The 21,981-nt window shown below is 40.0% G+C and overlaps 1 protein-coding gene across 1 annotated transcript in view; it reads left to right on the forward strand.

The window, feature by feature from the left end:
* The window catches only part of sos2 (son of sevenless homolog 2 (Drosophila)), a 62,151-nt gene that overhangs the window by 14,121 nt on the left and 26,049 nt on the right, over positions 1 to 21,981 (forward strand). The window contains exons 2-5 of the mRNA XM_038285105.1: positions 16,083 to 16,208; positions 16,337 to 16,468; positions 16,702 to 16,866; positions 16,958 to 17,164. Of these exons, the coding sequence (XP_038141033.1) occupies positions 16,083 to 16,208; positions 16,337 to 16,468; positions 16,702 to 16,866; positions 16,958 to 17,164 (630 nt within the window). The remainder of the gene's footprint in view (positions 1 to 16,082; positions 16,209 to 16,336; positions 16,469 to 16,701; positions 16,867 to 16,957; positions 17,165 to 21,981) is intronic.

Consider the following 21,981-nt stretch of genomic DNA (forward strand, 5'->3'; position numbering starts at 1 on the left):
AGTCAAAAAGAAGAAGATTCATATATATATCTATCTATATATATATATATATATATATATATATACACATGTATATTAGGGGTGGAACGGTTCACAAAATCCACGGTTCGGTATATGTTTATTGTTACACAGAAAAAAAAAAAATTATAAAAATGAATGAAATTTTTTTTTAATGAAATTAATGAAAAAATCCCAAAAAATTAAAGATTGGTAATTATTTTTAATGATCCGCGGAAACCATGGATCATTTCCACATGTTTTGCTGCTTTGAATTTAATCATCTGGCTCATGCTCTCTACCATCTCCAAGGGACTCAGAGCGGAGCGGACGGGAGCCACAGTGGAGGCTGTAGGCTTTGCTTTGAGCAGGCGGTCTGGAGCGCAGCGGGGCGGAGCGCTGATGGAGTATGAGGGATTTCGGGGTTAGCATGACATGTTGGTCGTGTTGCTGTTAGCATAAACAAAATGTGTTGCACAATGCTCGCACACTGTTCCACTTTTATCCACAGCTTTCTTTCCGCCGTCATCGTAGGTCACTCTAAATGCAAAGTGGTCCCATACAGCAGACCTATAAAGTGCTGCTGGCGCGTCTTCCAACTCCTGTTCTTTCCCACTCGCCATACCCACACAATTCTCCACAACAACTGATTTTTTTCTGCTACACCCGGCTACGCTGCTTCGCTTCTTCTTCTTCTTCTTTACTACTGGTGGTTGGCTTTGGTCGCAGTACCGCCACCTTCTGCTCTGGAGTGTAAACGCTTCGCCTATGAGAAAAAGGAGCAGCGCATGAACCGAACGAAACACACGCGAACCGAACCGAGACAGTCGAACCGAACGGTTTGGACGGTTTTCATAAACCGTTCCATCGCTAATAAATATATATTTATATAAATGAATTATACAGGGTAATGAAGAGTAATTATAAATCACTTCTGTGTTTTCGGTAGCGCAGGTCATTCACTAAAGGAGCAGCTCAGCTCCTCTGGAGTCTGGTGGGGAAATCGGTTAGCTTTTAGCTAATTTACAACTGTTAGCTTTAGGCCAATTTATGCTTCTTACTAGGGCTGCAACAACGAATCGATTAAATCGATAAAAACCGACTTTTAAAAGCGTTGGCAACGAATTTCATCATCGATTAGTTGTGTCGCGCGATTAATGCGTCATCCGCCGCCGTCGACTCCCACAGGAGTTCCTGTCAGAGCCGCAGGATGTTTACCCTCAGCGCCAAGACTGCAAATGAAGCGCGCATGCGCCGGGATTGACGGCGCAAATTGATCACAATAATTAAAATAGCCTGCGCTTTGTAAAGCGAAAAAAGTCAAAACATGCAACTTTTGTAAAAACAAATTAACATGGCACGGAAGCACTGTTATGACGCAGCACCTGAAAAGAAAACACGATAGAGCCTTCGATGGCAGTGAAGAGAGCTGATCAGCAGGATGAGTAACCATGTTTGTTTCGTTTTAAAGGGGAAACGTAACGTTAGTTTCTCAGGTAGCTCATCTGATGCTTTCCTTACCGTGTTAGTAGGTTACAGACAGTGATAAGGTTGGCTACTTATTTTACTTTTAATTTCATTTGAATTAGCTTAAGCAGCGTTTATATTTTCTTTATAAATAAATTAACGTGCAAATTATGAGGGCAAGGATTTTAAAGTTTAAATCTTCTGGCAAAGATAAAGTAAAGAAGATCCTGCAATTTATGGAAGTAAAGCAGAATAAAATCCAGCAAGATCAGTAATATGTCAATTAATTATCTGCCACATTCCCATGTAAATATCTGTCTTTGGAGGATGTGTTTTTTAGCACCCCTAGTTCTCTAATTTTTATTCCAAATACAATTTATAATTTGAATCACAGGGCTATTTTTATCTCTATAGTTCAGTATTTTCTCAAGTAGCAACTTTAACTGCTATACTTTCCTGTCTTAAAAGGCAGAACTCTTCTACAGGTGCTGGTCATAAAATTAGAATATCATGAAAAAGTAGATTGATTTCAGTAATTCCATTTAAAAAGTGAAACTTGTATATTATATTCATACATTACATACAAACTCATATATTTCAGATGTTTATTTTGTTTAATTTTGATGATTACAAATGACAACAAATGAAAATCTCAAATTCATCATATCAGAAAATTAGAATATTGTGAAAAGGTTCAAAATTGATGGCCCCTGGTGCCACACTCTAATCAGCTAATTAACTCAAACCACCTGCAAAAGCCTTTAAATGGTCTTTCAGTCTAGTTCTATAGGCTACACAATCATGGGGAAGACTGCTGACTTGACAGTTGTCCAAAAGACGACCATCGACACCTTGCACAAGGAGGGCAAGACACAAAAGGTCATCGCTAAAGAGGCTGGCTGTTCACAGAGCTCAGTGTCCAAGCACATTAATAGAGAGGCGAAGGGAAGGAAAAGATGTGGTCGAAAAAAGTGTACAAGCAAGAGAGATAACCGCACCCTGGAGAGGATTGTGAAACAAAACCCCTTCAAAAATGTGGGGGAGATTCACAAAGAGTGGACTGCAGCTGGAGTGAGTGCTTCAAGAACCACCACACACAGACGTATGAAAGACATGGGTTTCTGCTGTCGCATTCCTTGTGTCAAGCCACTCTTGAACCACAGACAGCGTCAGAAGCGTCTTGCCTGGGCTAAAGAGAAACAGGACTGGACTGCTGGTGAGTGGTCCAAAGTCATGTTCTCTGATGAAAGTAAATTTTGCATTTCCTTTGGAAATCAAGGTCCCAGAGTCTGGAGGAAAAGAAGAGAGGCACTTCATCCACGTTGCTTGAAGTCCAGTGTAAAGTTTCCACAGTCAGTGATGGTTTGGGGTGCCATGTCATCTGCTGGTGTTGGTCCATTGTGTTTTCTGAGGTCCAGGGTCAACGCAGCCACATACCAGGAAGTTTTAGAGCACTTCATGCTTCCTGCAGCTGACCAACTTTTTGGAGATGCAGATTTCATTTTCCAACAGGACTTGGCACCTGCACACAGTGCCAAAGCTACCAGTACCTGGTTGAAGGACCATGGTATCCCTGTTCTTAATTGGCCAGCAAACTCTCCTGACCTTAACCCCATAGAAAATCTATGGGGTATTGTGAAGAAGAAGATGCAATACACCAGACCCAACAATTCAGAAGAGCTAAAAGCCACTATTAGAGCAACCTGGGCTATCATAACACCTGAGCAGTGCCACAGACTGATCGACTCCATGCCACGCCGCATTGCTGCAGTAATACAGGCCAAAGGAGGCCCAACTAAATACTGAGTGCTGTACATGCTCATACTTTTCATGATCATACTTTTCAGTTGGCCAACATTTCTATAAATCCTTTGTTTTTATTGGTCTTCAGTAATATTCTAATTTTCTGATATGATGAATTTGAGATTTTCATTTGTTGTCATTTGTAATCATCAAAATTAAACAAAATAAACATCTGAAATATATGAGTTTGTATGTAATGTATGAATATAATATACAAGTTTCACTTTTTAAATGGAATTACTGAAATCAATCTACTTTTTCATGATATTCTAATTTTATGACCAGCACCTGTAGTTACTACAAAGGTCTAAACTGTACTGCAAGAGAAAACCCCATGTAGTTTTTTAATCTCTGGATTCTCCTGATAGTACCTTTACTATTTTAGCTCACTGTAAGCAGTGTTATTTTGTCTTTTTATTCTTTTCCCCTGACCACCGAACACCAGAGCAGGAATACACTGATCACAAATTTACTGTGTATTAGAAACTGCTCAGGTGTATCGCTGCCCCACAGGCCAGGAGTACAAATTAAGCAATCTGCTGTTAAAATTAGAAACCTTCTATGGAGGCTCCGCAGTCTATCAGATTTTCCCAGTATTCATTAGGGGTGGAACGGTTCACAAAATCCACGGTTCGGTTCGATTCACGGTTTCTGGTCACGGTTTTCGGTTCGATTCGATACATGTTGATTGTTACACCGAAATCCCATAAAAAATTATGAAATTAATGAAAAAATCCCCCCAAAAATAATGGATTGTAATTATTTTATTTTAAATGACCCGCGGAAACCCTGGATCATTTCCGTATGTTTTGCTGCTTTGAATTTAATCATCTGGTGCATGCTCTCTAACCTGACAACAGCCAGATGCATGTCTCGCTCCGCCTGGCTGTTGTCAGGTTACATGCCCTCTACCATCTCCAAGGAACTCAGAGGGGAGCAGACGAAGCCACAATGGGGGCTGTAGACTTTGCTTTGAGCAGCCGGTCTGGAGCGCAGCGGGGCGGAGCGCTGACGGAGTATGAGGGATTTCGGGGTTAGCATGACATGTTGGTCATGTTGCTGTTAGCATAAACAAAACGTGTTGCACAATGCTCGCACACTGTTCCACTTTTATCCACAGCTTTCTTTCCGCCGTCATCGTAGGTCACTCTAAATGCAAAGTGGTCCCATACAGCAGACCTATAAAGTGCTGCTGGCGCGTCTTCCAACTCCTGTTCTTTCCCACTTGCCATACCCACACAATTCTCCACAACAACTGATTTTTTTCTGCTACACCCGGCTACGCTGCTTCGCTTCTTCTTCTTCTTCTTGTTTACTACTGGTGGTTGGCTTTGGTCTCAGTACCGCCACCTTCTGCTCTGGAGTGGAAACGCTTCGCCTATGAGAAAAAGGAGCAGCGCATGAACCGAACGAAACACACGCGAACCGAACCGAGACAGTCGAACCGAACGGTTCTGACAGTTTTCATAAATCGTCCCATCCCTAGTATTCATCAATGTTGGGCTGCTGAGGGCAGTGGGTCTGCACCAGTTCAGTGCTGGTTGGAGAATTACACATTTTCAGTTGTGTTGTCATCAATAAAAAGATGAAAAAAAGAAGTATTTCAAAAAAAAAAAACATTCCTCATAATGTATGTACTGACAGTTTTCCCTGGTAGATGAGACAATGGCCGTTTTGCCAAGTATGTTCTTAAGAAGAGCTCGTCTGGAGCTGCATTTCTTCTCCTTTTATTAAAAGTTTCTAGATAATAATATGATTTTTACTTTTTTCATTTAGTGGGTTAATAATAATTAACAGAAAAATCAAATGACGATTGTGAACATTAAAATTTTGCCAAATAAGACAAAAAAACCTCGCCATCAGAGCCAGCGGTCCTTCACACACGGCTATGCCGAGAGAGAGCTGCTGCAGTCGGGCTCGGATCAGACCTGGCTGCCGTTATCCTCGGAGCTGCGCTGGTTGCCGCGGTCCTCTCAACTTCTGAATTTGTTTATATTTTTTTATCCCCCATTAAATCGATAAATGTTCCGTATAGTGAAGCTTAATAGTATAATTTTCTTGCCTCAAATGATCTTAAAACGTGCTTTTATAGAACAACGGCACCAGAAAAGAGAACGTAACTCAATACTCTGAGCTCCGTGAGCGCTCCATTGGAAGCTGCTGCTGCCGCGGTGCATGCTGGGACAGCTGTCAATCTTTATAACGGACAAGTCTGCTGTGATGCATGCTGGGTAAAGAGGGAGTGGAGAGAACAGCATCAGGGGATTTTGTCCGTTCTTGGTCTTCTTGTGAATTGGAACAGCACTAGGACTGAGGCTGATGACTTTTTTCTAAGTACACCAGCAAATGAGAACGCACAGGTACACATATTGAGAAATGGCCAATATCGTGATGATACACATACAATTAAGTTAAACATTAAGATAGTCAAAAGGTTCTAAACTAAATTTTTATTAGTTTTATTCACTTATATTGTCATATTTCTGCAGAACGATCTAGCACTAATTGATCACATACTCTGGAAACTGTTTTTGTAAGTTTTAAAAAATTGTCTTCACACTGCATGCTGATAAGTTGAACAGTAAACAGAAATATCAGTTGCAGAAAAAGGACTAGTGATCATGTTTTTCTGTTTTTGCTGACTTGTGCAAGTTTCTGTCAATTACAACAGAACAGACAAAGCAGGAGGGTTAAAGATGTGCAAGAGTAAATGACCTTATTTGCACTTGTTGATGTCATGCAGTGGTGGGTTGCCTCATATCCAGGATGAGTTTATGTTTTGATGTTCTTGGTAACAGTTTGCGTTTCCTGTGAAAGCCGCCCTGAGGCTGTCCTCAGAGAAAAGATCAGGCTGATAGAAAATGTGGTTCCCAACTATTCTCTCTGTATTAAATCAGCTTACTGAATCGTGGCTTGTCATCAAAAGAGGTTAAGGTGAAGGATGAGTGGGCAGCAGCAGGCGGCGGTCACTGGGTCAGGTCAAGAAGCGGTCAGGGCGAGGCCCCGTGTTTTTGGGTGCATGCCTGTTGAAGTCATTGTTCCGATAGTGTGAACTGGCAGCCAACCGCCTAAAGCTCATGTATACAGAGCTCTCTATGATTTTTATTTAATTGTTTAACTAGTATTTACCCATGTCTCTTTATTTGTCCCAACGATTTCTGCTCCTTCCATCAGCTTATGTTTGTCTTTTTGTATGGATGTGAGCTTGTCGTGTCTCGGTTGATCTCTGCCCTTTGGTTCCCCAGACAGTCTGGTCGTAATGGCAGATGATGTCATGGTATGAATCACAAACAGTGACACATGCTCGAGTATAATAATGATCCCTCCCACCACACACACACACACACAAGCTGCATTACCTGTAACCTGAGCCTGACACAGCTCTGTAAGCGTAGCCAGAATAACAATCAAATCAATTAGAACTGTTATCCCTGTAGTAACACCACACTAACCTTTATTACCTCAAAGTGTGCTGCCCTCCCTCACAGCCAACAAATACAACACCTCTTTTCTGCATTCTACGGTTAATGTAAACTAAAATGATGTAACAAGATTCAAGAGTCATAAACATGCAGTAAAACTTTTTGGTTCTTGATTAACCGCTCTCTACCTCTACCTAGATAGATTTCTTTTGTAGATGATAGTTCAAAGCCTTGTAAAGATTCTTAGGAGCTATAACACCTCTTTTGCATTGGATAAAATACACTTTAATATATTCAGCTGTTCAAGAGTTACACAGGGATCACATAAACGACACAATATAATTTCATTCAAATCAAACTTCTGTGAAATCAAACTGTTCGCTTAGGAAGTAACACTGATTACCAATAAATTTCACTTGCTTTTGTGCAAATGGAATAGACAGCGGGTGGAAATTATTGGCAATTAGCAAGAAACACTCACTAAAGGAGGGGTTCCACAGGTGGGGACCACAGACCATTTCCCAGTAACTATGCTTTCTGGCTGATGTTTTGGTCACTTTTGAATGTTGGTGGTCCTTTCACTCTACAACCCACACAAGGGGCTCAGGTAGTGCAGCTCATCCAAGATGGCAAATCAATGTGAGCCGTGGCAAGAAGGTTTGTTGTGTCAATTAGCATGGTGTCCAGGCACTACCAGGAGACAAACCAGTCTACCAGGAGGTGGGTGGGAGGCTTTAGGCCAGCCATACACGGGACATGTTTTCAATCGTTGTATTTAGCTACAGCTCAAACTGTATGACGTAATTGCAGGGTTTAAATTTTCAAAGCTCACGCTATACGTTCTTTCACTGTACTGCCCGATGCACTCGCCACAGAGAGATGGCGCTGGTTGGTCTCATCAAGCTGGAAGAACAAGAGGAACTCCCTTGTTTGCACATGTGCATTGCGCAAGGTTCTGCTCAATCGGCTCATAGACGCTCTGCTTCAACTGCAGGATTTGCCCACCAACTCCTCACAAGGGCAATTTTGTGTGAATTTCACACATTTGATTCTCCCCCGACCTTACCATTCCAGATCAGGAGGTGGTTGTGAGAGGCTAATTGCTCATCGGTACCCCCTGTATACTACACGACACAGGACACACGTTGAGGCTGAAACTCGGGCCTGATCTGAAATATTCTGAAGAACTGTCCCGAAAAGGGCAAAAACTCATCCTTTGTGGAGGTGGAAAGGGAGGAGCACTGCCTTGGCCCCGGGATATGACCTGTAAGCTGTGCTTTGTAAGCACAGCTTACAAATGTGCATATGTAGAAACAGACTCTGTGAGGATGGTATGATGGCCCGACGTCCACAGATGGGGTTGTTCCTTCAGCCCAATACAGTGCAGGATGCTTTGCATTTGGCAAAGAGCACCAGGATCAGCAAATTCGCCCTGTGCACTTCACAGATAAAAACAGGTTCACACTGAGCACATATGACCGTCTGGGGACACCATGGAGAGCGATCTGCTGCCTACAGTATCCTTCAGCATGACCGGTTTGGCAGTGGATGAGTGATGGTGTGGGGTGGCATTACTTTGGAGGGTGTCACCACCTTCCATGTGCTCACTAAAGGTAGTGTGACTGATATTAAGTACACACAAATCTGTGTACCTTAACATAATATTCACCAAGAGGGGGGGTGCATTATGGAAGAGAACTGTTATTATTTAATTCCTGATATCCTTGTTTTTATTTTGTTGAGCTGAACGCTACTGTTTATGCAGAATGAAACCGCTGCTCCCTCCTCGTGTACGCACATCAATACCTCTAAGTCTACTCTTATGATCTGCCCCCCCGCAGGGTTTTCCTCTGTTTGGGCAGAGAACAAGGGAGACATGGGAAGCTTGAAGGGAAAGTAAGAGTGAGCACTGGGACTTCCTGTACACAACCCATGAAACTAAACTGCCTGACATGGCACAAGGGAATGTGCTGGAAAGCTACTTATGATCATTATTGGAGGTGACTATTTGCTGCAAAAAAAAAAGTCCCACTCAGCACTTGTTCTTCACACAGTTCCACTGCACGCCTTCTTTGCTCTGTTTTCTTCATTTCATCAAGCATTGCGTTTTTGTATCTTCAGCATAAAGTAGCATAGACTTTAAACCATCAACAGTGAATTAAATTCATTTTTACGTTATTTTAACATTATTCCACTTGGATAGTGAAAGTATTTATTGTATTTTTGTGTACTTTGAAGTTTAAAGCAATTTGTCACCCTCTTGAAGGTAAAAGTTGCTGTATGAATAAACCTTTATTTAATTGCTTGTTGTCATAGTAAACCTTGTCAGAGAAGCTTTTTCTTTAGGTCACCGGTGTGGAAATTCCTTCCTTACTGGCTCTTACTCATCCTTAAGTGCGCAAGTAGCAGACAATACGAGCATGAACAAGTATACAAAAAGTGAGGTTAGGAAATGGGCACTTTTGCCTCTCAAAAGGTATAGATATGCTAGATATACATGCACAGCTGGGAAGTTTTAACCAGTACAATCACCCAGCTGTCTGCGTCAGTAACATGGTGGTATCCATCACTAATGTCTGACACTAAAGGAAGCTTCTTCATTTAAAGACTAACTTTACCTTGCATTTAGCACATAGTGCTGGGTGATGCTTCTGCAGATGGGCGTTCATATTAACTATATTTGTTCCTCTGGCTGCCACTGTTCAAACACGTCGGGCAACCTTCTCCCTCCAAGCCGCTTGCGTCCACTGTAGCCATAAAGCTAACTTAAATGTGCTTCATACATGGCAGGAAATATATGATGTAAAACCTTCACTCTTTTAAAGCTGTGACCTTTGAACCACTAAATGGCCGATGTCTAGTTATACCTACGTTTTTATTTTAATTTTAATTTGATTAATTTGTTCATAGACTCACCATCCCTGGTGAGACTGAATCTAAATACCTTTTTTGCAAGATAGCATCTTCATCACTTGTAAGTTAACATGAATACACTGGAATATGTTGGATAGTTATTATTTTTAGTGTCTGGTTGGTATAAAATGCCCAATGTGGTGAGAAAGATGTACTGTGAGACATCTTCAAAAAATAAATTTTAACGACTATATTGTTTTGGTTCCAAGAGTAAAATATATAAACAATATACACTCACCGGCCACTTTATTAGGTACACCTGTCCAACTGCTCGTTAACAATTTCTAAGCAGCCAATCACATGGCGGCAACTCAGTGCATTTAGGCATGTAGACATGGTCAAGACAATCTCCTGCAGTTCAAAGCGAGCATCAGTATGGGGAAGAAAGGTGATTTGAGTGACTTTGAACGTGGCATGATTGTTGGTGCCAGAAGGGCTGGTCTGAGTATTTCAGAAACTGCTGATCTACTGGGATTTTCACGCACAACCATCTCTAGGGTTTACAGAGAATGGTCTGAAAAAGAAAAAACATCCAGTGAGCGGCAGTTCTGTGGGCGGAAATGCCTTGTTGATGCCAGAGGTCAGAGGAGAATGGCGAGACTGGTTTGAGCTGATAGAAGGGCAACAGTGACTCAAATAACCACCCGTTACAACCAAGGTGGGCAGAAGAGCATCTCTGAACGCACAGTACGTCGAACTTTGAGGCAGATGGGCTACAGCAGCAGAAGACCACACCGGGTGCCACTCCTTTCAGCTAAGAACAGGAAACTGAGGCTACAATTTGCACAAGCTCATCGAAATTGGACAATAGAAGATTGGAAAAACGTTGCCTGGTCTGATGAGTCTCGATTTCTGCTGCGACATTCGGATGGTAGGGTCAGAATTTGGCGTCTACAACATGAAAGCATGGATCCATCCTGCCTTGTATCAACGGTTCAGGCTGGTGGTGGTGGTGTCATGATGTGGGGAATATTTTCTTGGCACTCTTTGGGCCCCTTGGTACCAATTGAGCATCGTTGCAACGCCACAGCCTACCTGAGTACTGTTGCTGACCATGTCCATTCCTTTATGACCACAATGTACCCAACCTCTGATGGCTACTTTCAGCAGGATAATGCGCCATGTCATAAAGCTAGAATCATCTCAGACTGGTTTCTTGAACATGACAATGAGTTCACTGTACTCAAATGGCCTCCACAGTCACCAGATCTCAATCCAATAGAGCATCTTTGGGATGTGGTGGAACGGGAGATTCGCATCATGGATGTGCAGCCGACAAATCTGCGGCAACTGTGTGATGCCATCATGTCAATATGGACCAAACTCCCTGAGGAATGCTTCCAGCACCTTGTTGAATCTATGCCACCAAGAATTGAGGCAGTTCTGAAGGCAAAAGGGGGTCCAACCCGTTACTAGCATGGGGTACCTAATAAAGTGGCCGGTGAGTGTATAAATTAATATATAAAAAAGTGCTACTGTTAATAGCTTTTTTTTATGTATTTTTTTTTTTTAACCATCTGTACATCTCTGTAATAAGTGTAGCAATGCTAGTCAAAACTTGGGTAGAAATTTATCAATCTTTTTCATCAGAAGACTAGTTGAAATCTAAATGTCAATATTGCTCATTTCCTCTTGAGTTGCTGTGGTGTTTCACATAAACGCTAAGTTTTCAAAATCTGCCGTAACATCTCAAGTCCTCCTTAAAGGGGAACGATGTGTGTGGTTTTTTTTTACATTGGTCCCTTGATTTTCCGTTATTCCATCATGTTCTTCTCTCCCATATGAGTTTAGTGTCATTTGGAGCCGTTCTGAAGATATTCCGTTATATCCAGTAACGTCTTCCTATGGGCAATCACTTGAAGGCACAAACTAAACTGTTCATTTATTCTTTATGGTACGCCAGCATTCAGAACATGGATGCCAATCACTGTCCCCCAGACATCCGCGGTTAGATTTATATTTCTATCTTTTAAAAACAAAGCTGAGTGTGTATGACGTCATCCACGCACGTCAGCTACCGTTCATTCATCCTGTCCGTTGAACTGCTGCTAGTTTTCTTCACATGCCTGGAAGATGTCTAGTGCTGCTACCACAGATGATCTCGCTCTGAAATGGAATTGAACGATTCAGATTAGCTAGAATGAATAGAAGGGGTAGAGCGTAGCCGCCTGTGGCCCGGGCTGCCTGTCACTACTCCAGTCCGGCGCGCGGATGACGTCATACATGCGCCGCTGGTGGCTAATGGCTTCCTGGCAGCTTCACGCTTCATCCTTCTTAATTCATGGGGAGTTATTTTGCGTCGTCTTTCTTTCAACACGCTTCTTGCGCCCCTGTTGATTATTTTCCATGAATAACTTGATTGTGCAATGACTCTTTTCAGAGTCTCTCAAATTCTGACCCATTTTCCCAAAGGAAAGGAAGTTGCCTAATAATTAAGCAAACCTTATATAGTTTGTTGATGTCATTAGGCCACACCCCTTCTCATTACAGAGATGCATACCACCTGATTTACTTAATTAGTAGTTGGCTTTCATGCCTTTACAGCTTGGAGTAGGACAACATGTATGAAAAGGATGATGTGGTGGAAATACTCATTTGCCTAATAATTCTTCACACAGTGTATATGGATTATTTTTCCAGCTACCGTAATTTTCGGACTATAAGCCAAGACTTTTTCCCCATTTTTCGACCTTGCGGCTCATATAACAATGCGGCTTATCTGTGGACTTTTACAGCTAACGACCACTAGGGTAATACGGTATCTAAATCTATGGATTTTACTATCCACCATGTTGATGTCACATTTGCTTCAACACACAAGTACGGTAGCCGTGCGCTCGGGAATGTGGAGGTCCTCCAGAAGCAGACTTCTACCGCGAGTGGTACGAGACAGAACGACGGCGAGAAAGACGGACATTGCGAGTGCAAGACAGTTTGTGTGACGCCCTCATTATGGAAAACAAACGTACCGGTAGAAATGCATGTGATGTAGCTTTTAAGCTAAAGGCAGTCAATTTGGCAGTAAACGGTTGCCTCTTTCCCGACAATCCTCTTTGTGCACGAACCATATGGTAATTACATAAAAAACCTGCGGCTTATAGTCCGGTGCGGCTTGTATATGTACAAATCATGCAATTTGGCTTCTGCGGCTTATATTCAGGTGCAGCTAATAGTCCGAAAATTACGGTATATATTTTTTACGTTGGTTGAAGTTTTATCTGTTCTGTAAACGGTTAGGTTTAACTTTTCCATTAAGATGTAATCCCCTAACACCAACACATGGTCTGCACATAAAGCACTGTGTGTGTGTGTAAAAAAAAAAAAAAAAAAAATTAATTAGCCTTTTTATAAAACCGTTATCCTAAAAAAACAGATGACTGTTTTTCTATATTCAGTAGTCTATAGGCAGTAGGAGTTTGTGTGGAATCTGGGTTTGCATACCTTTCCAGCTCTGTCATGGTTCAGTATTTGTTTGAAATCACTTTCTACCACTTTCGGTTTTGTGTATTGCTGTTTCTTTGTCTTCCATCCTGATATTGTTGTGAACAGATATCATTTGCCAACACGGCTCTTAGAAGCGGGACAGTTATGCTGTGAAACTACGGGGGTTTCCCCCGACTCCAGTCACAGTGGTGACTCACAGCTGCTGGTGTCCTGTGGAATTTGGTCAAGTGACCGTTTAGGGTTGAAAGAATCTCATAACCTACTTCCCCTTTGATATCTATTTTCCTCCTGTACAGTTTATGCTTCTTGCTTTTTTTTTTTATAGCTCCCAGGTCTTGTGAGTATGCATCAAAAACAGTAATGATGTGCAAGAAGGTAAACATGGCCAAGCTGCGGTTATGGTATTTCCAGCTCTTTAAAAATCATCCTAAATAGGTCATAAATCTATGCAGATCTAGGCTAGGGTGTATAATATTTTATTAAAATAAAAAAAATCTCTTCACCTTCTAATGTTATCTCAAGCAAAGATAACCAAACTTTAGACAGAGGGGACGTCCTGCTCAATACTGGATCTCTCTTAACTCAGAGGGCAAGAATGCTTAAAGCCTGGTCAGCGCTGACCTTTGAACATTTCACTCATCCTTCTTTCCAGTATCAATGTTTTGCCATTAAATGCTCCATTATATTCTATGCCAGTGAAATTCACTTGCATATGTGCAGCAACAGACGTTTGTAAGCTGAGCGTTAAATTCAAACCCTTCTTCTATCTGCCTTTCTCCACTTTATTTTCCCATGGTGTTTTTTACCTCCTCCTCTAAGTCTTCTTTGGGTGCTATATTAGTATCTGAACTGACAGCATTCCTGGGAGATGGCACACCCCAAATGACGACAACTTTTGGGAGGCTGGAAGGCATTTGGGGGATGTTCATTTCTTTACAATTTCTGATCTGATAAAGCCACACCTTCACGGCTGGATGCATCAAAAACCACACACCCTTTACCTTGCGGTTCCACATGGAGCGGTTCAAATACTAAAGAGAGACTTTGCATGCCATTCTAACTTTGGAGGGTATTTTCTGTGCTTGTTAGGTTTATTGCTGCTCTAAGTATTTATTTATCTACTACATTGCTGTACCTTAAGAGATTAGGCTAAAAATTAAAAAGTAAATTTTTGTAAACATAAAAAAAAAATGGTTCAGATAAGCAGTTTATCCTTTGGAAAATTCCTTTTAGGTCTACCTGAATCAGAGTATTCATATACAAACGTTTTGTAACGAGACATTTCACCAAAAGCGATGGTTATTTTTAAGACCAAAAAACTGAAACTACAAATTTTTATTTTATTACGTGAAAGATTTGATTCCAATAAATTTTTTTAGCCACCCTGACTTTATGTTAAACAGTAAGTTAGCTCACATTAGGGTTGTCACGATACTAAACTTTTCAACTCGATACTGATACTAAGGAAAATATTCGATACTCAATACCATTTTCGATACCACAAGGATAAAATTTCAACAGAAATATTTTGATTAATAATTAAAATACAATAAATAAATAAATACAATAAACAATAAGAACAACATTTTGAGGTTGTTTTCTGTGCACAGTATTTAGCAAGCTTGATAAAAAACTTACAAAATTAAAATTAAGTTTTCCTTACTTGGCTATGCTTTGTACACATAACAATGACACTAGCCAAGCCGGTTAAGAAACAAAAATAATTCTCAGCAGCTGCACCTGTTACAAAAAAAGTCTGAAACTGAAAAGTGCACAGAATTATTTGATCACACAGTGTTCAGAAAGTGCATTTTCCTCTATTCTGCACTTTTGATGAATGACGGTTTAGGTGCGACTGGTACTCGATACTTTTGAAAATGAGTATTGTATCCGGATACAACGTTTCAGTATCGATACTTTTTTGAGTATCGATACTTTTGACAACCCTAGCTCACATTAATTAAACTATTAACCGCCATTGTTCATTTTGCTTAATTTTAAAAAACACAATAGCTCAACCCAAATAATTCCACCTTAAATAGGACCTGTATTAAGATAACTGTCCTGATCTAAAGACATTTAGGAAAAGTTTTTCTATCTTACTGTGTTTTACAATTTTTGGTTTCGAGAACAAACAAACAAAAAAAAAAATAGTGTTTAAAAATCTGTTGAGGATGCAGATACTTTCTGTTTATATGACTAAAACGGGAAATTTTGTTGTTGTAGTGAAATACGTTTGACAGACTTATTGCAAAAAAAGGCTAATGTAACTTTATGAATGTGTTTTATTTTTCTGTAAGCCCATATAACCAATGAGATTAAATTAGATTCATACTCCACTTTATTATAATAGGATCTGGTAAAATTCCACTTAGGATTCTAACTGATTAACAGTTATTTTTATCAGCTAGACTCCATTATGTCCATTTACTTTACAGAAATCTATTATCTGACCCCACTTCCAGTGATTTTTAAGATTTTAATCAGCCGTAAACTTTTTCGACTCATACAAAATAGACGGAGGCTGGAATAAGCCTTCCTGTTTGTGCAAAAGGTTATTTGAATAAACCAGACTTGTTTCAACTCGTAGAAGAAGATAATGAAGTTTAATTTTGCTCCTCAGTATTTGTGCTTCTGTTGAATTAATTTCTTAAGATGTTACTAATGATTGTAATGCCGAACTCCCGAGTTGTTTTCAATTGATTACAGCATCCACAACAAAGGGGACTGCTAGTCTCACCTGTGAGTGTTTAGTATGTTTCCCTCACCCATCGGATAAAAAAGGTGGAATATCTGGGTTTCAAATGATCTAAGCAATGGATTCTTGTTACTACTATTTTTTCCCCATACCTAATAATAAGAAAATACACGTTTAATGCTCAGGAGTGAATATGATGTACTTTTCCAGATTTTTTATGTAGATTTTTGGGGGTCTTTCCATTTTTATTGTTGTAACATCTCAAGGCCGGAAAGAATCCAATCCATTGGCTGAATCTGCCGCTCACCTACTTTGTTGTGGTGGTCTCTTACACACAGGTACAGGAGCAGGTCCACCCAAACCTGAAAGCAAAGGAGGATGCCCTGCAGCACATTGAAGAGCTGATCCTGCAGCTGCTCAACATGCTGTGTGTGGCCCAGCCTCGCACTGTGCAGGATGTAGAGGTACTGACCCTTAATTTCTCTTCTGGTATTTCTTTTCTGAAAAAGGACATGGTTTTAATATATATATAGAAAATGCTCATTTTGATCTGTAATTTAAAGAAGCAACTTCTTGTCTTTGCTTTCAACAGGAACGCGTGCAGAAAACCTTTCCCCACCCGATAGATAAGTGGGCGATTAACGATGCCCAGGGAGCTATTGAGAAACGTAAGAGAAGAAGCCCCTTACTTCTCCCAGTCGACAAAATACACCCATTGCTTAAGGTAAAGCTGAACTCTCTCCATTTTCTTCCATTTAGAAGCCTTAGTTAGTTTCTGAGAGATGTTTATATAAACGAGGTTATAGTTTTGGATTACTAGTCTAATTGCTGCACAGTAATTATTCATCCTCCACGTTTAGACAAACGCTTTAAATCTATGTGACTCGACCTTCAACATCTGTGGAGTATTTCATGTGTTTTGCTTTATGTAAAGTATTTTGGTTTTTCTTTGTTTAGGAGGTTTTGGGCTACAAGGTGGACTACCATGTGTCCCTGTACATCGTGGCAGTACTTGAATACATATCAGCTGATATACTCAAGCTGGCGGGCAACTATGTGGGCAACATTCGGCACTATGAAATCACCCAGCAGGACATCAAAGTCTCCATGTGTGCAGACAAAGTAAGTCGGTTGAGTTTGGGCTTATTGAGAGGAAGGAACTGCTATGTTTAATTGCTTTTTACTAATGGGTTCTGTTTAACATCTGTATTAGGTGTTAATGGACATGTTTGACCAGGAGGAGGACATCGGCTTGATGTCGCAGTTCACGGAGGAGCCTTTGTCTCTCTCTGAGCTTTCGTATGACGAACTGGTGAAGCTTGAAATCGCAGAGGAGCGTCAGTATCTACGAGAGCTTGACCTTATTATCAAAGTGTTCCGGAACCATTTCCTGTCCCACCCCAAAGTCTTCACAGACGAGGTGAGGAACATCAAGCTCAAGCTAAAAACATCTAAGCGCTGCTTTTAAGGGTTTTCTCACAACCTTTGAAAGGTTTCCTTTGATTTATTTGAGATGTCCTAGTTTGAATTTTTTTTGTTTCCTACTGTTACAGTCGTACACTAAAGCCCAAGTACTTGTACATAGCCCTACTAATACTTAGTTAGATATATTGTGTTAAAATTCACTATTTTAGTTTGAGTTTTTGTCCAATCTTCTTTGTAGAATTCATAGTTTATAAATAAGATGTCAAGCTTTGGGGCAAACTTTATTACATTCTAGAAATCAGTGTTAGCCTGCATGTCATTCCAAAACCAGTTTGATGCTTCCCATTGGTGCACCCAGTTTTTAAAAGAACTAATCTAACATGTTATAAAAAACTAATGATTAGTGTTCTTCCAGTTTGCTCCCATACACTGTGTACAATATATACTGATAGTAATACTTGCTCTCAGCATGATACAGCCACTATCATGCTTTATGCTACGTTCAGACCGCAAGCAGCAAGAGCAGCAAAATTTCATTTTTTATGCTTGTACAAGTTTAGTTCTGACGCGCGGCTGAAGCATCTTTGCTGCTCCAGCTGCGTGGTGGAAAAGTGGGTCTGATGCGCGTTGGGCGGAGCTACTCTATCCTTTCTTTGCCTGGAACAATGGCAGCTATATATGCTTTGATCAGCGGGTAAAAAGCAGTTTTAATATGTTTTTAAGTGAGAAAGTCCACCTGAAAACTTAATCTGTGCAGTCAGTTCATCCAGATTACCATTCCGCCTATAAATATTGATTCTCTGTCGGAGCCCTTTAGACCCCCACATACCGGCGGTACGCTGTCACTGGGAATCCCATTTAACAGCAATCTCTGGCTCGGTCTCCTCTCCGCAGTTTGCCGCGGCAGCTGGAAAACGTTTTTCATGTAATTAATCCAAACTGCAGGCACCAGGATAATAAAAGTGAACATGTTTTTCTGGCAGATTACAGCATTTTAAGTTAATTTAGGCGTTGAACTGTTTCAGAGGAGTGATCATAGTGATCTGTATCATCAGCGATGTGTCTATCTCCCTGCCAGCTCCCAGATCAGCTTCTCTGATGTGGCGCATCCAGCAGCAATAGTTTGATTTTTCCAACTCCTGCAGCAGCTGCTTTCGCATCGCGTCAGGTGCTCAGAAACGCTGCTCATGCTGCCCAAAACACGCTGCAGGTCCTTTGGCTGCGCCTTGATGCGCGTCAACCATTGACTTTGCATGTAAACTAGCTGCTTCTGCTGCTTTAGGGGTGAACGTAGCATTACAGTTTTCCAAAAACATTTCCTCTCATTATGACGTATACCTTACCCTATGATCCATAGAACTGTGAAACAATTTACCAAAATATATATATATATATATATATATATATATAAAACAAAAATCCATTAACTTTAATGCTGAATGCATTTGAAATTCCTACTCTGTTCTATTTTGTCAGTAGCTGTGGGCAGCTTACTCAAAGCCACTTTAGCCACATATTGAAACACCCAACAAGGCAATTTAAGCCAAATCCCCACTAAGATCATTGAAAGATTAAAACCAAAACTCTGTAATCTTTAATTTGGGCATTAGGGTCTAAAAGCCTTTGAAGCCTCCAAATAGGCTTTATTTTAAAGAGTTTTTCTTTTCCCCTGTAAACAACATCGTTTTAACACGCCGCTTGTCCTCAAACCGGGTATTTATTGTTTACAGCTACTCTGAGCTACTAAAACCTCACATCCTGGTGGCTAATTAACATCAAATTTGTATTTTTTGTGGACTGACTGTCCCTCACAAGTCAGCGGTTTATTTCGGGCTTCAAAGAAATTTCTCTTTTTCAAGCATGAAAAAAATATACTATAGCAACTAATATAGGCCTCAAGTGTGCTCAATTTCTTTTACTATTCAGGGATTAGTATGGCTTGCCAACATTAATTGATTTGAGTGTGCCTAGGTTTAGAAGAAGTTTGTGCGAAGTCGAGTTTCATGAATTGCTGTGGCTTAGCATATTTTGGGTTGGGTAATTTGTGGTATCATTTGGGTGAGGAGCATAAACCTTTGTGAGGCCCATAGGAACGCAGAACATGTAATTAGGTTTAGGCAGGAACAACATCTGCATCCCCAGCCAGAATAACCTCAATTATGTCTGTTGAAATACAGCATCATCTAAAGGAACTCAGAGATGACGAGGAAGTGCCGCATTTAAATAACGGCACGGCTGAGCTTCTTTCTAGACTGGAGAATTCACCAAATACTCAATAAGGTTCCCATCCTTTTCACAATTGTTCTGAGAAATATGAGCCATGTTGTTGTTAATTGGAACACATTCTTATGAAGAAACAAACCATGGAGTATCAGTGCCCTACAACCATATTCTAACCAGCAAAAGAAAAAATCAATTTGACTGTATGATCTGGTTGAATTTTTAAGTGTCTTGAAATGACATGTGTTTTGAATTGGACCTATATAAATAAATATAATTCAAACTGAATTGAATAGAAAACATGGATTTCAAATCTTGTCATTTTAAAAAAATATTGAAAAACATTTTTTATTCAGCATCTTCATTTCAATACCACTAAATCAAATCCAGTTTAGAGGTTTGCTAATGAACACTATTAAAGTAGGTAACCAATGGAATCATGAAGGATTAATGAACAGAACTGTTGGATAATGTCACCCAACCCATGCATGACGTGTCTGCAGAGATGGAGAGTTTCTTCCATAACAGATCTATGCACTCTAGATGCACAGATGAGCAATGGCTCCCTTCCAGCAACTGTTAGATATTATAAACATTACTTCTACTAATAAACCTAATTAGTGTTTGTTTGTAAAGTACCATTCAGTAAACAGATAATTCAAAATGCTTTACATAAATTAAACAATAAAAGAGAAGAAATCAAGATAAAAACATGATAAAAGCAGGTAGTAAAAGAATTGGACCAAACCTTTAAACTAATAATCCATCATTTTACAGTTTAACAGTTAGTCAGTTCTAAAAAAAAATAAATAAATAAATAAAAAAAAAATGGATTTTTAACTTTTAATTAAAATAACTAAGGCGTCCAGGTGGAGCAGTGATTAGCGCACACGACCCATGTATGGATGCCACTAGTGCCGTAAAAAAAAAATAATAATAATAATTTAGGCTTTTAGTGCTTTTAAAGTCTCCTGGGAGTTTGTTCCAGTGAAGTGGAGCATAGGAACTATATTCAGTATGTATTGATGTGCTGATCCATTCAGTGATTTATAGAGTTTCTTTCTGTTAAAACGAAGTTTTTCCTCTCCACTGTCGCTACAAGCATTCTTAGTGTGAGGGATTGCTAAAGAGTCAATGAGCAAATGCAATCAACTGGTTTTCCTTAGATAGAAAACTTTGAATCAATCTGACTGGATGATCTGGTGAACTGGAAAGTGACCTGAGATGACAATAAATGTGAATTGGTGTTATAGAAATAAACTGAATAGAATTGAATAGACTTAACAGAAGGATTTAAAGTTTATTCTCTGAGCTACAGGGAGCCAGTGCAAAGACTTGAGAATGGGGCTGATGTGCTCTACTTTCTTACTTCTAGTGAGAACACAGGCAGCAGCGTTATGGATCTGCTGCAGCTGTCTGATGTTTTAGGCAAACATGAAGACACTGCTGCAGTAGTTGCATGAGTGTTTCTAGATCCTGCTAGTCAATTAGTCCTTTAATCCTGGAAATGTTCTTTAGTTGATTAAAGACTGACTTAGTAACAACCTTAATGTGCCTCTGAAGGTGATGGTCTCAGTCCACCATTATGAGAAGATTTCAGCCATAATCAGTGGTTTCTAGGTGTAGCACCTGGAGCTCTGGATCTCTCCTCTTTTGGTCAGAAGATCGTTACCTCAGTTTGTTTTTATTCAGTTGGATAAAATTATGTAACTTCCACATATCGATCTGTTCTAAGCATCTAGCCAACGCTCTGATAGGTTCTTGTGTTAACGTTTGTGCTATTATGTTTATAATGGATAATTTGCTTTCCTGTAAGAAGTCCGGCTTTGATTTTCTTGTTTTGCAGCAAGTATCCTACTCAGTCCAGGTCTTTGGTTCTGATGGTGCTACTTTTAATAACTGAACAGTATTTTCTCTTATGCTTTAAATTTGCCCTTGCTGCTCAGACTCATATTCTTCCTTTTTTGTTGTTTTTATGTTTCTACCTTTGTGCTAATGCTTGTACATCAGAATTTCCTCGTTTGGCGACGAAAGAGCAAAACCAGGCAAAACAGGATTAGTTTTATAGATGTTTGACACTGAAAACTCAATAAAACACAACAAAGTTTATAGTTGTATCGTTAAAAATATGGAAAGGCTTCAGGTGTGCTAATGCTTATTGATAATATTGTGTGAAGTCCACTTCCGAAACACCTTATCCTCTTACTTTGATTGGAAACTTTAGCTGCGAATGATTAATGCTGGAAGGACAGTTTGCAGTTTTTTGATTCTCTGAAGAAAATATATTAATAAATATTTAATATTATGAAATATTTATCATCCCCAAAATGACCCGTCACACAAACGTAAAGATTGAGGGTTAGATATCACATTTCTAAAGAGAAAAAAAAAGCTAATGGCTGATTTAGATGCACCCTGACCCTTTTTAACAGCAGTCAAAATGAACAGTCTTGGACTTAATTTACAAATGGCTTTTCAGCAGACAGCCAGTTACCTTCATGCATTGATAATTTCATATTAAGACCAGCACCTCTCTTGAAAAGATCTTGGCTCAGTTTTAGTTGGGCATAAGATATTTTGTCGGCAATTGGT

Source organism: Cyprinodon tularosa, unplaced genomic scaffold, assembly GCF_016077235.1.
Source record: "Cyprinodon tularosa strain WSP-4 unplaced genomic scaffold, ASM1607723v1 ctg207, whole genome shotgun sequence".
Classification (NCBI taxonomy): domain Eukaryota; kingdom Metazoa; phylum Chordata; class Actinopteri; order Cyprinodontiformes; family Cyprinodontidae; genus Cyprinodon; species Cyprinodon tularosa.